This window comes from Xenopus tropicalis, chromosome 6, assembly GCF_000004195.4.
Source record: "Xenopus tropicalis strain Nigerian chromosome 6, UCB_Xtro_10.0, whole genome shotgun sequence".
Classification (NCBI taxonomy): domain Eukaryota; kingdom Metazoa; phylum Chordata; class Amphibia; order Anura; family Pipidae; genus Xenopus; species Xenopus tropicalis.
In genome coordinates this window covers 137,291,632-137,308,577 of record NC_030682.2, presented here as the reverse complement: position 1 = coordinate 137,308,577, position 16,946 = coordinate 137,291,632, and the positions used below count along the sequence as shown (strand labels likewise).

General features: G+C 43.8%; 1 protein-coding gene across 1 annotated transcript in view; it reads left to right on the top strand.

The window, feature by feature from the left end:
- Nucleotides 1-1,001: 1,001 nt before the first annotated feature.
- ext1 (exostosin glycosyltransferase 1) overlaps nt 1,002-16,946 on the top strand; it is a 132,900-nt gene continuing 116,955 nt past the window's right edge. The window contains 1 exon segment of the mRNA NM_001006729.1: nt 1,002-2,264. Coding sequence (NP_001006730.1) covers nt 1,327-2,264 — 938 coding nt within the window. The 5' untranslated portion in view covers nt 1,002-1,326.

Below are 16,946 nucleotides of genomic sequence, written 5' to 3'. Positions count from 1 at the left end.
AGACTTTCTGAAGTAAACACACAACTTTTACCAGTGCAGGGCAACAGCACATTATATTTTAGTTATTTTTATACACTCTCATTTTTTGGTGTTACTGTTCCTTTAAGAAGAAAATCCCTAAGGGCTCTGGTACACGGGGAGATTAGTCGCCCGCGGCAAAACTCCCTGCTCGCGGGTGACTAATCTCCCCGAGTTGCCTTCCCCCTGCCATCCCACCGGCGAACATGTAAGTTGCCGGCGGGATGGCAGATGCAGCGGCGCGATTTCGCGGATATCGCCGAAAAAGACTCGCGAGCAGTTTTGACGTTATCGGCTGCGACTGGATGACTGAGACACAAAGGGTGAAGACACACAGAGCTACTTAGTAGCAGCTAAACACCAGAAAATCCCCTGCCATAGACAATACTGGGAATTGCCTCTGCTAAAACACACACAGAGACAGTTATCAGTAAATGATCAGTATTGTCTGTTTTAGTAGCAGTGACAAGTAGCTGCTACTAGTAACTCCGTGTGTCTTCACCCTTACATTCTCTGAGCAACTGCTGCACACAAAGACTAAAGTTTAATAACAAAGAGCCACTGCAATTACTGGAGCGGATCATTCCCACAGGCTGAGCTGTACCCCCCCCCCAGAGGGCTGCGCCATCTCCCGCTGTTTCCCAGCGCCCCTCCCGGAGATTCCCCTGTATCTGTGAGAGAATGCGGGATACTAAGCAGCCACACACACCGCTGACTAACCCCGCTCCCACCCTCACCTCTCTCTCTCTCTCTCTAAGCTTGCCTAGAGGCGGCGAGGGCGTGGCTAGAGAGCGGCGGAAGCACGTCCCGCCCCGGATGTGACGCGCAGCCAATCGGAGCGCAGGATGTGTGGATAGATGAGGTCACAAGCTGAGGAATGGAATGTGTTACATTGTAGCGAGCGGAACGTTGTGAGACCGGACTGTGCGCTCCGTGATATTCCCAGGCAGCACCGCGGCGCCCCTCCAGCCCTCACCGGCACCGGCAGCAGCAGCAGCGTGGGAAGGGCTTCCCGGGGGATGCGGAGCCATGCAGGGATTCGTCAGGTTACCGGGCATGTAGCGCTGCTGCTCCTCCTGTGAGCCGCCACTGGGGAAAGTTCATGCACATTGTCTCCCCCTCTCCGGTATCCGGGAACCTTCCTCGCCTCCCAGCCCTCCGCCATGAGGGACCGGCGGGGGGAAAGTTGAGTGGCCCCCATGCGTTTGGGGAGTCGGGGGGAAAGGAACGAGAGTGCGACGGGAAGATGGCGGAGCGGAGGTGAGGGGGGCCCTTCCGTGTCGGTATCCGAGCACCCTGACCGGACACATGCAGGCGAAAAAACGCTACTTCACCCTGCTGTCCGCCGGCGTCTGCCTCGCCCTGCTCTGCTACCTCGGGGGCGTGCACTTACGGGCGGCGCGGAGCCACAGCAGGCGGAGCGGGGATGGGCCCTACCGGAGTCCCGCACAGCCCTGGCCGCCCCTGCCCGACACCTCCCTGCTGCCATTCACCCAGGGGGAGGGGGACCCGGGCAGCCAGGTGTCCCCCAGGCAGAAGCGAGATGGCAACTCCAGCATATACAAGGGCAAGCGCTGCCGCATGGAGTCCTGCTTCGACTTGGCCCTGTGCCGGAGGAACGGCTTCAAGGTGTATATTTACCCCCAGCAGAAGGGGGACAAACTGTCTGAGAGTTACCAGCACATCCTGGCTGCCATAGAGAGCTCCAGGTTGTACACCTCCGACCCCAGCCAGGCCTGCCTGTTTGTGCTGAGCCTCGACACCCTCGATAGGGACCAGCTGTCCCCCCAGTATGTGCACAACCTCAAGTCCAAAGTGCAGAACTTGCACCTATGGAACAACGGTAGGAATCATTTAATTTTTAATTTATACTCCGGCACCTGGCCCGACTACACCGAGGACGTGGGCTTTGACATCGGCCAGGCCATGTTGGCCAAAGCCAGCATCAGCACGGAGAACTTCAGGCCCAACTTCGACGTCTCCATCCCGCTCTTTTCTAAGGATCATCCCAGGACAGGTGGGGAGAAGGGATTTCTGAGATTTAACAATATCCCCCCTATGAGGAAGTACATGTTGGTCTTTAAGGGGAAGAGGTACCTGACAGGGATAGGGTCAGACACCAGGAATGCCTTATATCACGTCCATAATGGAGAGGATGTGGTCCTGTTGACCACCTGCAAACATGGGAAAGATTGGCAGAAGCACAAGGATGCACGTTGTGATAAAGACAACGCCGAATATGAAAAGTAAGTGCTCTGATTGGCCGGAAAGGTGCTTAGTCCTTTTTTTTTTTCCTTTTCAGATATAATAACCCAGGTAACGTATCAATCATCAACCTGTCAAGTTTTCACCAGAGACCTGCACTGATTGTAACATGGATTTGTCATGTGATGCTACTGGACATGGGCTTTGGATCATGTAGTAAAGGATGTAAAGCCTGAACTTTACATTACGCATTTACAGTAACTTCTATTGAAAGCGGTGCCTGTCCTTTTCTGTTCTCTGCTTAGTTGGTTCTGACTGTTGAAACAATGTAGCAGACGTCCGCTGATTAACATGACTGAAGCATGCAAGGCTGACTTCTACTACATTGTGTTAAGAGGCTGCAGGCATGGGCAAAAAAAGACCACTTTCAATAGCATATATATATATCACACCCTATTGATGATCAAATGCCCAGGGTGCTTGCAAAAAAACAAGTATATAGCAAGACAGTAAGCCGCACACACAGGGACTTTGCAGAAAAACAAAAAAATTTATTTAGTGAAGAAATCCTCCTTTCTTCACTAAATAAATTTTTTTGTTTTTCTGCAAAGTCCCTGTGTGTGCGGCTTACTGTCTTGCTTTATATATAAGTTGTTTTGTCCTGAGCTAGCATAGGGTCTGGCCCCAACCTTGAGTCTGAAATCCAGATTGGGAGCTGCTCCATAAAATAAATACACTGAGTCCGTTAAGCGAATAAGGTGCCTTTTGGTATTGGGTCGTAGGCTATAAGTTTTTTGATATCTTGGTCATTATGGAACCTCTTGGCACCTGAAAGCCTGGGAAGGATTAGCAGAAGCATGGGGGATTCATGTTGTTTCATAGAGAAATAATTTTGAAATGCAAGTGCATTAATCCCTTGTTTTGTACAAATATATATATCAATATCTACAATGGTCTCCTCTAAAGCTTTAACCAAAGAGTTGCATTGATTTTCACCATTCACATACATGCACTTTGATTGATTTTAGTCATCTGACACTAGAAGGGTCCGGTGTTGAAGTGTATATTGATATGGGCTCCTTTTTTAAAAAAGGAATTTCAGTATCCAGGGGCAGAAGGCCGACCTTTGACTCTAGCTCTGGGTAGCTGCTGGTTAGTGGCTACTGCCTGTAGTGTACCATGAACCATATACAGTTACAGCTATACACTGGCGGAAGTGAAAGCTGCTCCCTGCTTGTGTGTATGTGTATATAGATATATATATATGATGTATACACGCGTGCTAATGTGTGTATACATAGAAACGTGTGTTTTAATGGTTTGTGAAAGTGAAAGGGTGTCTGTCAGTTCATTTATCCCATTTAGGTGTGTCCGGGGTATTGGGCACCATTTATACCTGCCGTTCATGCCTAGAGATGGCACAACTGAAACTGTGAATGCAGCCCCCCTTTGTGTATTTTTTACATATTTAACCCTTACTGTTGCATTGTGATCATTTCTTTCTCTACAATTTGCAGTATTAAAATGGTAGTGCGGACTCCACCTGGGGGTTTGGATTCCAAGCTGGCAGTGTGCATTGTGCTTTGACATCCCTGGGCTAAGTTTTCATTTTCATCCAAGATGTTTGCAACAAGGATTGTTTCCGTTGCTGCTTATTTAACATCATTATAAGAACAAAGTCTTATGTATCACAGTATCCAAGGCCCCAGTTGTGCATAGTGAAAATGTGACCTCTCCTCTATTCTGTTGCTTCACACTCTATTCATTATTTCACTTGATTATTCTGGGAACAATGGTGCTGCGGAGGCAACTCAGGAGGGACTTTTTGCCTATGTGGGGTTTTTTTTTCCCCTTTCCTCCTAAACTGTCCCTAGTCATTCCTTCACATCTTTTTTTTTTTTTTTTCTGCTCCGCTGTCCTTTTGTTAACACTTTCAGTCTGACCGCACAAAATAAATGAATCACGGAGACTGACACAAGGGCTGTTTTTTTTAGCAAGTTGTTTGAAGCAAACATTTTTTTGTGGTTAAAGCCTTAGTCAGACACACAAACCACCGAAGGTTTAAAAGTCACCTGCTTATCTCTTGGCTCTGGCATCCCAGTCATTGTGGTGTCTGCTGGGCTCTGTGGAAAGGTCAGGGGAACATCTGTCTCCTAAAATTACCTTTGGTTTTTATCTGCTTATTCTGTGTCAGAAATTCCCTGATACAGCTTCATTGTAACAATGTGGAAATTGGGAGTAAACTGTGAATCCTATAACACTGCTGAAAGTGTTTATATTGTTTCTCTTTAAAGGCAAAAATCTTCTGTATTTGTATTTAATGAATTATATTTTGTGGGATCTTCAAGATCTGTATTGTGGCAGTTTAGGCTGTGCACTAAAACTATTGATATTGTATAATAAAGGGGATGTGTTAGCATTTTCAAGTACTAATACAATGCTATGTATAATTCAATACACAGTAGTGACTCTCTTCCCTTTTTATTGCCTGTTCTGATATGGCTATGGGGGCTAAACTAGACGGAGCTCAAGGATTGCTGTCTGCTTTCATTGATCAAGTGCATTAGTTGGCTTGATAATGGAGAGGTTAAGCATAAATAATATCTATTTCTTTATTGCGGGGTGCTGTTTCCTGTAAAGTCATTCTGAAAGCGTAACCTTTGTTCTGCCAAGGAGTGTATCAAGCATTGCAGGCAGTTGCTGATAATATACAGATTGTTATGGCATTGGGTGCAGTCTGTGTATTAAACACCTGCCATAAAAAGCATAATGTTAGTATCAAAGTAGATATAAGAAGTCTATGGAGAATGAGCCTTTATTTAGTCAGTCCTGATGTAGGAGCATGTTCTGGAAAAAGTTCCTTTACAGAGGCTATCATCCCTATAGGCTACTATAGGCACCATCTTTCCCTACTATACCTGCTATCCCACAGCCCCAGTCCCTTCCCAGAGGCTATTATCCCCCCACTGCTACTATAGGCACCATCTCTCCCTACTATACCTGCTATCCCACAGCCCCAGTCCCTTCCCAGAGGCTATTATCCCCCCACTGCTACTATAGGCACCATCTCTCCCTACTATACCTGCTATCCCACAGCCCCAGTCCCTTCCCAGAGGCTATTATCCCCCCACTGCTACTATATGGTAGTTTTCAATATTAAATGACATGTAGTGCTAGGAGAGGGGTGTGTTAAATATGGACTAATTTGGTAGTTCTGTTATTTTTTAATTTTTTTTCTCTGCCAAGGAACAGTGGTAGCAGTGCAGGTTCAAGTGGCTCATTTTCTATGATTCAGTGCACTCCCTTCTAAATCTGCAAAACCGGTGCAAGATCTAATTCTTTTGGGAAATGGTGACACTGTTGCTTTAAGTAGCTTGGCTTCTATATTGCAGCGTCTTTAGGGCTCTGGTACACGGGGAGATTAGTCGCCCGCGGCAAAACTCCCTGCTCGCGGGCTACTAATCTCCCCGAGTTGCCTTCCCTCTGCCATCCCACCGGCGAACATGTAAGTCGACGGCGGGATGGCAGACGCGGCGGCGCGATTTCGCGCAAATCGCCGAAAAAGACTCGCGAGGCTTTTTTGGCGATTTCCCGAAATCGCCCCGCCACGTCTGCCATCCCGCCGGCAACTTACATGTTCGCCGGTGGGATGGCAGAGGGAAGGCAACTCGGGGAGATTAGTCGCCCGCGAGCAGGGAGTTTTGCCGCGGGCGACTAATCTCCCCGTGTACCAGAGCCCTTATAGGTCTCGCTAGTTGTGCAGCGCTTTGTACACGGTTGTCTTTTTGCTATTGTGTATTCCCAGTAATTCCATTTAGTGCCAGCAGACCAGATGACACTCAGCCTGCTCTCTATGAATAGTGTTTATGTGCTGTCACTGAGACTGTGTGTTACAATCCTCTCTTTAAATAGAAGATATGTTATGCAGTGAATTTGGGTATGTTTGGACAGTCAGGGCAGGATCTGTAAATCTATTTCATTCATTGGCTTAGTGTGTGTTTTTTTTTTTTTTTTTTTACTTTCTCATTTTCTGACGTTGTTGTCTGGCTTCTCTGGTGCTGTAGGTGTTAACATTATTCCCAATTAAAAGCAAGGTTTCCATACCACATTGTGCAGATCCCAGGGGTAGTTTCATGCTAGATCCTTCTGACAAAGCAGCCGAGGAATCATTGCTGGAACATGCAGCTGTGGCATCAGCCGAGAGTATCCACAGGGAGGCTTAGCAGCGTTGAAAGATCAGTTCCTGTAACGAGACGCAGGTATCTCGGCAGAGGTGCATATTAACCACTTTGATGTATAATAAAAGATGGGACTCGTTGCATCACCACCAGAACTGAAGGGAAGGAACAGCTGGTGCCTTTCATGCACTGTGAAACTTAAACTATAGAGTAACGGTGTTGTGGTTTTTGGGAGTGCAGGTCACATGGACTTTGTTGATTGTCTGTGTGTTTTGGGCCTTGTGCATTGTCTGTGCTTTTCACTCACAGCTCAAGGTGAATGGTCATTGGATAATTGACAGCCCCAGTCCCTTCCCAGATACTATTATTCCCCCCACTGCTACTATAGGCACCATCTCTCCTTACTATGTTTATTGTCCCACAGCCACTCTAATATCCTCTGTAGCAAAGGCCCCTATAGCTGTGTAAAGATTTTTTTAGGATCATGTCAGCTAAGGAAAGCAGCATGGTAGCTCCTTGCATCAATAAACCTAATGTATTCCGCTGAAGAACATTCTGCTCATACTGCTAGTTGCTGTAGCCTAAGTGCAAGTACCTAAAAACAAACAATACTTTTTCTTCATTGCTGTGGCATTTGATATTTGTTAGCCTTCACCATTTTATTAACACAGTAGGTATTAAAGGGATGGCCCATAAGGGGCCAACTACCAAACAAAACAACTAAAAAGAAAAGCCAAATACTTTTTATGAGCAAAGCACCAGTGGAGTATTAATGCCAGTGCTGTTGTGTGATTGGAAGGCTCTCTGTGAAGTGCCCTAGTGCTGCCCTATTAAACCCAGCATGGAATATATTGAAATCTTTCCTTTTTTGACGTTGAAATGAATACCTATGAAGGCAGGCCACCATTTTGGCTTCATTGTTGTGCATTACAGCCTTAGTCTCATTACGGTAGGGGATCAATAGAACAAGACAATGCTTCCTGCTAATCATGTTGCCGAGCATTTCTGATCAAAAAACACACACAGGCTAGAACTGATTTTTCGGCACCGCTTCCTCTGCAGAGATGCAGCTTTGTACTGACCAGTCAGTGTGTTTGGCGAGGGGATGCTTTTGTGCTGGGAGCGTTAAGTGCTGTTAGAGAAAATAGCTGTATTATAGTAGTCATTTAAGGGAAACTATACCATGTTTCTTTGCTTTCACTTTCAAAGGCTGTAAATGATGAGGTCATACCTTGCTCCCTGTGTGTGGTTATAGAAAAAAAATGGGGTGTCATAGTGCTGAATTTACCCCTCCTCCCCACAAAGAAATGGATTTTAGTACAAACGCACAACAAAGGAACGGCCTATATTCACTGGAAGGTGTGCCTTTATACTCTTTATGGAATAATAAAAGCCAACCATGCTTAAATTATATATTTTTCCATCTACCTGTAACCTTTATCATAGAGAGAGATGGGCATTGCTAGTTTTTGAGTGTAGTCTGCCTGGCACTGCTTGGTCTGCCCTAAGCAGCACTTTTCCCAAACTGGTATAGGTGCCCTCAGCCTTTGTTGGCTTTAAAGAATATTGCTATCAACCCAGGTATAGTGGTAAGTGTTTAATGAAGTGTAGCCTGTATTAGTTTTAATTGGATAACAGTTGGGTGTGTGTATAGGCATTTTAACATCTAGAAGTAAAGGTGGCCACACACGTTCAGACTTTAGTCTTCTTCTGACGAACTTTGGTGTACTTGCTGTGTTTGGGCTGCGGACCAATGATTGGTTGGTGTACAATTGGCCATATACTGTATGGCCAACTTTCTGTTATTCCATATGAGCGAAGTACCTGACGCCCCATGCCAGCCAATGGCAACTGACTAACTGATATCCAGGGCACTAAAATATCTGTTGGAATTTCCTGCCCAACATGCATACAACTTATTGTATATTTTTCACAATCTAATCTTTTATTGTGTGTGTGTGTATGCACAAATGAAAGTAGTCTACATGATCTGTAGATCTTGGTCAAACACTGAGAAGTTCCCAGTAGTGAGATGACTTTGCTTGTTTGACGAGGTCCTCAAGTGAGCAGATCGTCTCCCAATATGCCCCCTACAGCGTGCATTGGTGCTGTCGGATTGGGTACCTCATTAACGAGCAGTTGAGGTCCCCGATCCGATGGAAAAATCAAACCTGCCCCATCGAGATCTGGCCAGCTTCGGCCCAGATGGGAGGCTGTCAGTGGTGCCCATAAACGGCCAGATAAGCTGCTGAAACTGTCGGCCCATGTATGGCCACCTTAGCACCAAAAACCCAAGTACATTAGAAATGCTGCTTAGGCTTCCGACTGCTCCACCCATATAACATGCTCCAAGGGATGGTTGGTTCCTTATCTTGAAATTCAAGCAAGGACCTCTGCACCTCCCCCTGATTCAGAATTCAGTGGAACTCCTTATCCTTTTACTGCCTGGTGCAACATTCCTTTAGGTATGTAGAGTAGGGTGCTAGCATACAAGTGTTTGCTGCTGCCGTCCAATCAGAAATCTTTAGCTGGTGGCCTCCAGCCCAGACCACAAATTCGGTAAAGAGGTGGGAAATACTTTGCTTTGAAAATCCATACATTTTATGGACTGTGTTGTTGTTTTTGTTTAGAAATGCTTGCAACAGACTTGGATCCCCAAACCACCGGTGAAACTTATGTAAATGCTTCAACTGGGTTTACTCCTGTATCCAGCATTGCTTACGTATAGTTGCATCAACAATAAATTACTGGTATGGGACCTGTTATCCAGAATGCTTGGGTCCTGGGGTTTCCCGGATAAGGGATCTTTCTGTAATTTGAATCTCCATAGGTTATCTTCTAAAAAATTATTTAAACACAATCATTATACAATATTACAAAAAGTAAGTTTGAATTATTTGATTAAAGTTAAGTCTATGGGAGATTGCCTTCCCATAATTTAAAGCTTTTTTGAACTATAATAAAGTCATCACCACTAGCATATGGCAGTCAAACTTTAAGACCAGCCAAATAAAGATGAAGTCACTGAGTTGTAGTAAGTAACTGTAGAGAAGTAACTGTATTTAGTTGCTATGATTTTTACTCTTATCCGATCCTTCTTTTAGGGAAAAAAATGCACTCACCCATAGGGTATTAAAAAGTAGTTTGGTGCGTCATCTACCAGTTATCCCTAGTGCAGACCTAGACTCACCCATTCATAGTAGAATGTGCCCTAGGGACGTCTGGGCAACATAAATATGTAAGCATTGTTTCACTACTTTATTTTTTTTTACCCCCAGCTGGTGTATTTATGGTGTAGCCTAGGGAAAAGACTTTATTTTTCTTGTCCTTTGTCACCTTTTATTATTTTATCCCCAGCACAATCATCTCCCAGAATTCTTACTTGTCAAATGGTTATGTTCTCTATATTTATTTGTCTCCTACTATGTCCATGTATTAGATATAACATTTTCACCAATCTGTGCCCACATGGGTCAAACTGATCGAGTGCCATATGCAAAATAGGGTTAGGGTTGTGCATGACTTTCAGTGCTTAAATTTATCACTAGGTATGGAAGTTGGCATGGCAGATCAAAAGATTTTTCATGGTGTAATTCCAAGAATATCAAGGACAGCACCAGTGCTCTCATAGTTTGCTGCCTTGTGATGCCCTTCTGGCTTAAAATGGAGTTCAAAGAAGATATTCCTCCATAATGTAGTGAGAAATGCATTTGGTGCTGTTCTTGATATTCTTGATTTTTGGCTACAATTAGGGCTACTTGGCTCTACGTGGACACTAATTCACAGTTCTGTTGGCTCCATGGGTTGTTTTTTAAGAGACCATCATGCAATCCTCATTAATCACAATGAACCTGCCAAAACCAAAGATTTAATCTGCTCACAGGCCAGTGGGTTGGGAACCCCGAGGGAGAAGACACATGGAGCTACTAGTAGCAGCTACTTTTAGTGGCTACAAAAATAGACCGTGCTGATCATTTACTGATAACCGTCTCAACATGTGTTTTAGCAGAGGCAATTCTCAGTATGGCAGGGGATTTTGGCGTTTAGTAGCTGTAAAAAAGTAGCTGCTACAAGTAGCTGCTACTAGTAGCTCTGTGTGTCTTCAACCAGCCAATGTATAGCCGCCTTTAGTCTTAAACTAAAAAAAAAATGCACAGCATGTTTAGATGATGTGAATAATTAACTGACAATATTTATATCTAGAATGACAAGTTAATGTTAGATATGAAATCGGCGTGCCTTGGGGATATGTGTGAGTGGGTATAATACTTTCTGCTACTGATACTGTCCTTGCCTTATGCAAGGCTTCCCTTGCCACAGACCATTTCTATTGCCTCATTGTTGGAAAAGAGGGAAAATCCAAGAGCTACGGCAAAATATTCCTTTTTGTAGAATCCCCAAACACTAGCTCTGTTAATGTGGTAATTCCGGTGTGTCATCTGTTATATTATGGCTGAAGTTCTAGAACACAAATATCTTGTATAGTTCACTCTTGTATTGTTTTATGGGCTTTAATGATTCTCTGCCTGCAGCTCCATCTACAGCGCTTATTGGAGTGCTCCATCTGTGGGAAGTGGCCCACTCTGGGTTGAGAGACATCTGTCGTAGTGATCTTTCATTGCCTGCCCTTACCAGAAGCATTCGTGTGATGCCGGCTCTCATTCACGCTAACAGCTCTAACCTTTCAGTATCTCCTTGTACTATCAGTTAAGAAGCAGGAAATGAAATAATTCTACAGTTTAGACAAAGATAAAAAGTACTTTTTGATTGCACTTGTACTAAGGCTTCTCCTTCCTATTCTTCAAATGCTGAGGGATTTGCATTCTAAGCCCAGTAAGGCTGCAGACACATTACGATACTTTATAAACTGCTGGTTCATTTCAGGTAGAAATTCCCATGCCTGCCTTGTTTGGTATTAATAAATGTGATGGCTTTATCGGCAGAACAAATTCAAAATTATAAGGCAGTCCGTGCCCAAGAAGGTCATCTGAAAGTTGTAATACTTTTTTTTTTTTTCTTTTCCCTGTAGGCTTGGAATTTTTAGCTAGTTGCTACAGCTTAATTTCCCTAGCAACCAGGCACTGGGAGTCAGAATTATAATTATTCGTAGTTTATATTGCACCGACACATTCAGTTGCTTTTTTTGCATTTTGCAGATGTTAGCTGAAATTGGATCTAGGGCCCCAGGGTTGAAAGGCAGCAATGCTAACCACCACTTTATGTTAACTTTTAGTGCACTTTAGAATGGACAATTCTAAGCAACTTTTTAAATGGTCTGCATTATTTATTTTTAATTTATAAATGCATTTAAATTGTCTTTTCTTTCTGACTCTTTAAATCTTTAAATGGGGGTCACTGACCCCAGCAGCCCATGAACTATTGCCCTGCGAGGCTACAATTTTTTTTTTGTTACCTTTTTATTACTTATTTTTCCTATTCAGATCCTTTCCTCATGTACCATTCATGGACGCCTATACCCGTCGTTCTAATTCGATAGTTTGGCCCCAGGGCCAAGTGAACTGAATTAGCCCGTTATCTCCCACCCGTAGGTGGGGATATCGGGAGAAGAGCCACTCGCTCGGCGAGGTCTTAGCGTGTATGCCCACCTTTATTCAACCCACTCTTTGGTTGCTAAGGTCATTTGAACCCTAGTCACCAGTCATTCTGTTCAGAATGACTTGCAGACTTCTAATTTGGCATTAAAACTGTTTTTGTCACTATGATCCGTGATCCTAGCAGCCTTTCAGTTGTTTTACATGACAGGTCGTAGAGCAACAAAGTGAAATTATTTAAGAAGCCTCCAAAAATAAATAGCTAAGATTAGCCGCTACTCCCAGGCCCTTGCTAGCTATCAGCTTCCTGTGCATTTGCTCCCTTGTGCTGCTGCGGCCCTGGTGTGTGCCCCGTACAGTGCCGCTTTGTACAAGGGGACATTATTTCACACTCTTTAAGCCCATTAATTTTGCTTGAGAAATATGTATCATTTAAATAACTTAATTTAGAGAGAGCCGCAGAACAGCCAGTCAGCTTTTTCTTTGCAAGCGGATGCCCGGAATGTTATGAGATTCAGCATTCACTAGTTAGAGAAGCAATTTACTTGGCTCTTTAGCACCGAGCATCTTGAAATTATATTTTCATACCTCACTAAATGTACTGGCTCTGCGCAGCAATAAAAAAAAATATGCAGAATTTTTTTTAAATTTTTTTTTTTTTGCCTTGCTTAGAACTTGGTACAGACGTAGTACAAAACCCTTATTAGGTTCTGTTAAACCTACAGTCGGTGCTGTCAACCCATCCAGGTTATGTGGGAGTCACAGGGTTCATATACTGGGTGTGGCTAGGGTTGCTACTTGGATGGTTGCCAGTAAAATACCAGCCAGGGCCCCTGTTTTTACTGCTTACCTAGCCTATGATTAAGTGCCCAGTATGGCACGAAATGCGTAAGGCTTTATAGCATTAATGTGTATAATTCAATATATTTTGATGATTTTATCTATACCTGAGGTTTATTCAACCTTAATGGAATTCCGTGGTGTCTGCCTATCTCGCTTACTTGATTCCTAAATGGCTTCCCTATGCTGAGGGTCTGGGGCATGAGCACCTGGACCACCATGTACCACGGGTAAGCTCCTTCTCTACCATATCTGCTTAGATCTATAGATCTCATGAGGATTAAGCCCTGTTTTTACTAACTTGTCCTCTGCCCCCCCAGTCCACCTCACCAGTCCACCTCAAGTCCCTTCTCCCAGCTCCCCCTCTAGCCTGCCCTACTGTTCCGCCCCTTACATAATGGACCTGGCCCTTCTGCTCCCTTTCAGGCCCTGCCTCGTAATTAGTGCTGGGTAATTTGCTTTTACACAATACAGTTATGGGGATCCCTTATCCGGAATCCGGTTAACCAGAAACTTCCAAGTTATAGGATGGCCATCTCCCATATAGTCCATTTTTGCTGTATGAATCCAAATTGGTGGAAAAGCAATCCTCCTGGGTTTATTTCATGTTATATGATTTTTAGCAGGTTTAAGGTGTGTTCCAAATTAAAGAAAGATCCCTTATCTGGAAACCACCCCATGTCTTAAGCATTCCAGATAACAGATGTTCAGTTAAGCTAATTTTTCTTATTTAAAAAGGGCACTGTTAAAAGAGAAATTGTTTACATTAGCTGGAAAACAATACCCGATATTATGTATGGGGACTTTTTTGTAGAAAAAGTTTTACTTTACTGCTGAGAATTGTTATTTGTGTAGTTACATGGGGAAGCAGTTTCCTTGTACCCATGTGACTATGGAAAAAAAAACTCCATCTTGCTTTATGGCAAGTATGCTAGATAAATACACTCAGGAGTAAAGCCTGTGCTGGACAAAGCCGGATCAGTTTTTCCAACACCCCCTTAGGCTCACAGAATCATCTGACCTCAACTTTTCCCATTGTACAGTGATGGATTTCCAGGATTGATGTTCCTAGAGGGATGTAAAATCTTTAAAATAGAACAAATTAAGGAGGGGTTGAATGGGATGGAAAATGGTTCACTGTAAAGCTTGTTGGGCCCAGCCTCTTCCCCAATATGTAGGCCCTTGAAGGGTTTAACCAGAGTGCTAATATCGATGAGCCGTCCGTTACACTCGCCTCCCCTCAAAATACGATTTTGTATTTCTTGTGCTGATTACACGTCGGTATATGGATTGGGGACGCCAAACTCCTGCCATTGTCATGGCAACCACTTGACAGGATTTATTGAAGGTTTTGCCTCTTCGAGAGGATAAGTAGACTGCAAAAGGGAGTCGTTAGCCCTGTTGTGAAAATTACTACAGAAAAAGTCTCCCTCCTGGCTTGGTCGGAACAGAAATTCTTCTAAAAGTACAGCCTGCAGTTAAATGGAACACTAGCTCAACACTCGCGTGGAACTTTGTATGGCCTGTGGGATATCATTACTTTTATTTCCTTATTATTCTATGGGGATAAGGTAAGTGGGGGGGTGGTTATCCAACAAGTCACAAAGTTTTCACTTGGTCTAGTAACCCATAGTAGCTAGACATACAAGCAAATGACCTGCTGCAAATGTTGTGATTTATTCTTTTATTTTTATTTTTAAATTACCCTTGTGGCCTAGTGAGATGTTATTGGCAGTTAGGTAGGCCTGTCTCCCCAGCACTGATCAGCACCCTTGAAAACCTCTAGTTGAGGTGTTTTCTTTGGGTATCTCTTATCCTTGATTGAGGGGCCCAGCATTAAGGCTGGAAAATCTATTTTTTTTTTTGGCTCCTAGATACCCCCGGTAGCCCATTTAGTGATTATTTACAGCAGGATTTGGGGTGAACACTTCATGGATGTTTTAGATATTCATGAAACTGGCCGAACAACCAATGTTTTCCAATGTATGTAACTTTGTTATGGAGGCCAAATGTAGGGCCTGAAATGAACTAATATATTTTTTTTATGTTATAATATTCTTGCTTCATTCCATATAATACTATGTTCAATTCTAGAAGCCTATGGCTCGGCTTAATTGTTAAAGACGTTTATTTGGTGTGATTTTACTCGTCACATGGGGTGTTGGAAATTCATCCGGAAATGGGCCCTATTTTGGGCAGATGGTAAATAACGGGCACCGTTAATATGAAGTTTTTGCATTCTTGCCATATAGTCGCCATCTTGTCTTCACTTGTAAGCAAAAACCCCTGCCCAGAGGATCAGCCACATGACTACTATGAGTACTCAGAAGTCAGACATTTACATTTGTGGTGCTTGAGCTTTCTAGTGTATTTTCTGTGGGATAGGGGGCAGTTAATTCTCTTTGGGCCCATTCAGCGACAGGTGGGTAACCAGAAGAATCCACAAGCACACATATAGCTCCGCGTCTGATTTAGGGCTCTTGGCAAATGAGAAGCACGTGAGTGCGAATCCCTGGCCTGCCAGTAACGGAATTCTCTGCACATGCTTACGGTTCCGCTTACAACAGCTAGCGTTCCGTCATTATGCCCGGCTCCTTATAACCTAGCTGTGCCTGTGACCTTTTTTCTCTATTTTTATAATCCACGGCATCCATGGTTCAGTTAAAGTGATTAATAACTGTGTGGAAGCTGCACGGCCTGACTGCGTTATAAATCATGTTTAGTTACTCAGCCAATCGGGCTTCAGCTTTTTCCCTCGTCCGAGACGCTTTAATTCTGCTAACAGAATATCGTATGCACTGGGAACCACTAGCCTGCCTCTGGGTGTAACAAATGGAGCATTGCAAGGTTTTTGTCTTACAGTGCCTAATGCACTGTAATTGGTGGTTTAGGTTAGCTTTCCCTTTTTAATAAGGGTGATTTAAAGTCCTTTAATTGCAACAGCTTGGGTTCACTGACCCAGTTTTTTTGTTACTTTTTAAAATATATTGCCTATTTTGGAATTCTCAATGTAGAATATACATTTTGAAAGGATTTGTGCTTTCTGCCTATCCCACCCCCTGCCATCTGCTTTCTCCTGTCCCCTTTTTGAGTTGGAGAACAGCACAGGCCCCGTCTGGGGCTCCCGAGGAACAAAACAAAGGCTTGGCATGGCAAATGATAAGGTAACTGAACATTAAATGCCTAATTCACAGTCGCTGAAGAACGCTGGGTGCCAAAAGCCTGCAGGAATAATGACGTGTAGATTTTAAATGTTTGTTATTAAAGAAATGTAAATATACAGCCCGGGCACACTTCCTTTCACTGCCTGCTTCCTGCGGGGTTGGTTTTTGGCCTTGTTAATTACAGTCTTCTGACTAGGAAGTGAGCAATTGAAATGGAATTTAGTTGGCTTGGCCGGCTGGAAAACAGCACATGGTTTGGAGTTTGTTCGAAAGCATGGAAGCCATTAATAAGGGACACCCTGTTTTTGTTTTCACTTACTTGCCCTTGGTTTGGCCTCTAAAGGGCAACAAGAGATGTCATTGCTAGGAAGGTCTTGTGGTTTCACTCTCTGGTGCTTTAGGAGTACAGTGACTCCTGTATTCCGATCAAATGATCGCATTAACCTGATATCGCCCACCTTAGGAGGGCATAATGGCAAACGAGCGGATCTTAAAAAAGACATATTGGATAAATGGGCAATTATGAATACTATATGATGCTGGTTTCACTTTGGTCTAAAATTGAATACAGTCTGTAATAAATGGCCCCTTTGCACCCCCTGCACATCCACAGAATTCAGCCAGCAGGAAGTGGAACAGATTGGTGGGACTAGTAGGGTTTTGGCGGAATTTTTTTTCAGCAGAATCCTTCTATATTTAGCGTAGTATAATGCACTGGTACATTCTTAATTTTTATATATGATATGATAACCTAGTGCCGTTAGCTGGGTGTTCCTCGAGGAAGTTACCTCTGCCCGTCCCAGTGTGCCAGGCACGTTCCGGCAAGAGGGTCTGCCAGGCTGGCTGACTTTCCCTTGGAAGTGAATGAGAAGTGTCTCTCAGCAGAGACGGGCAGTTTGATGGGCTTGGTTCTGCTATGAGCCTAAGAGGATTGGGTTTTATTTATTCATTGTTGCTCCTGCTTTGTGGTTCTGATTAGCGCTGTGCCT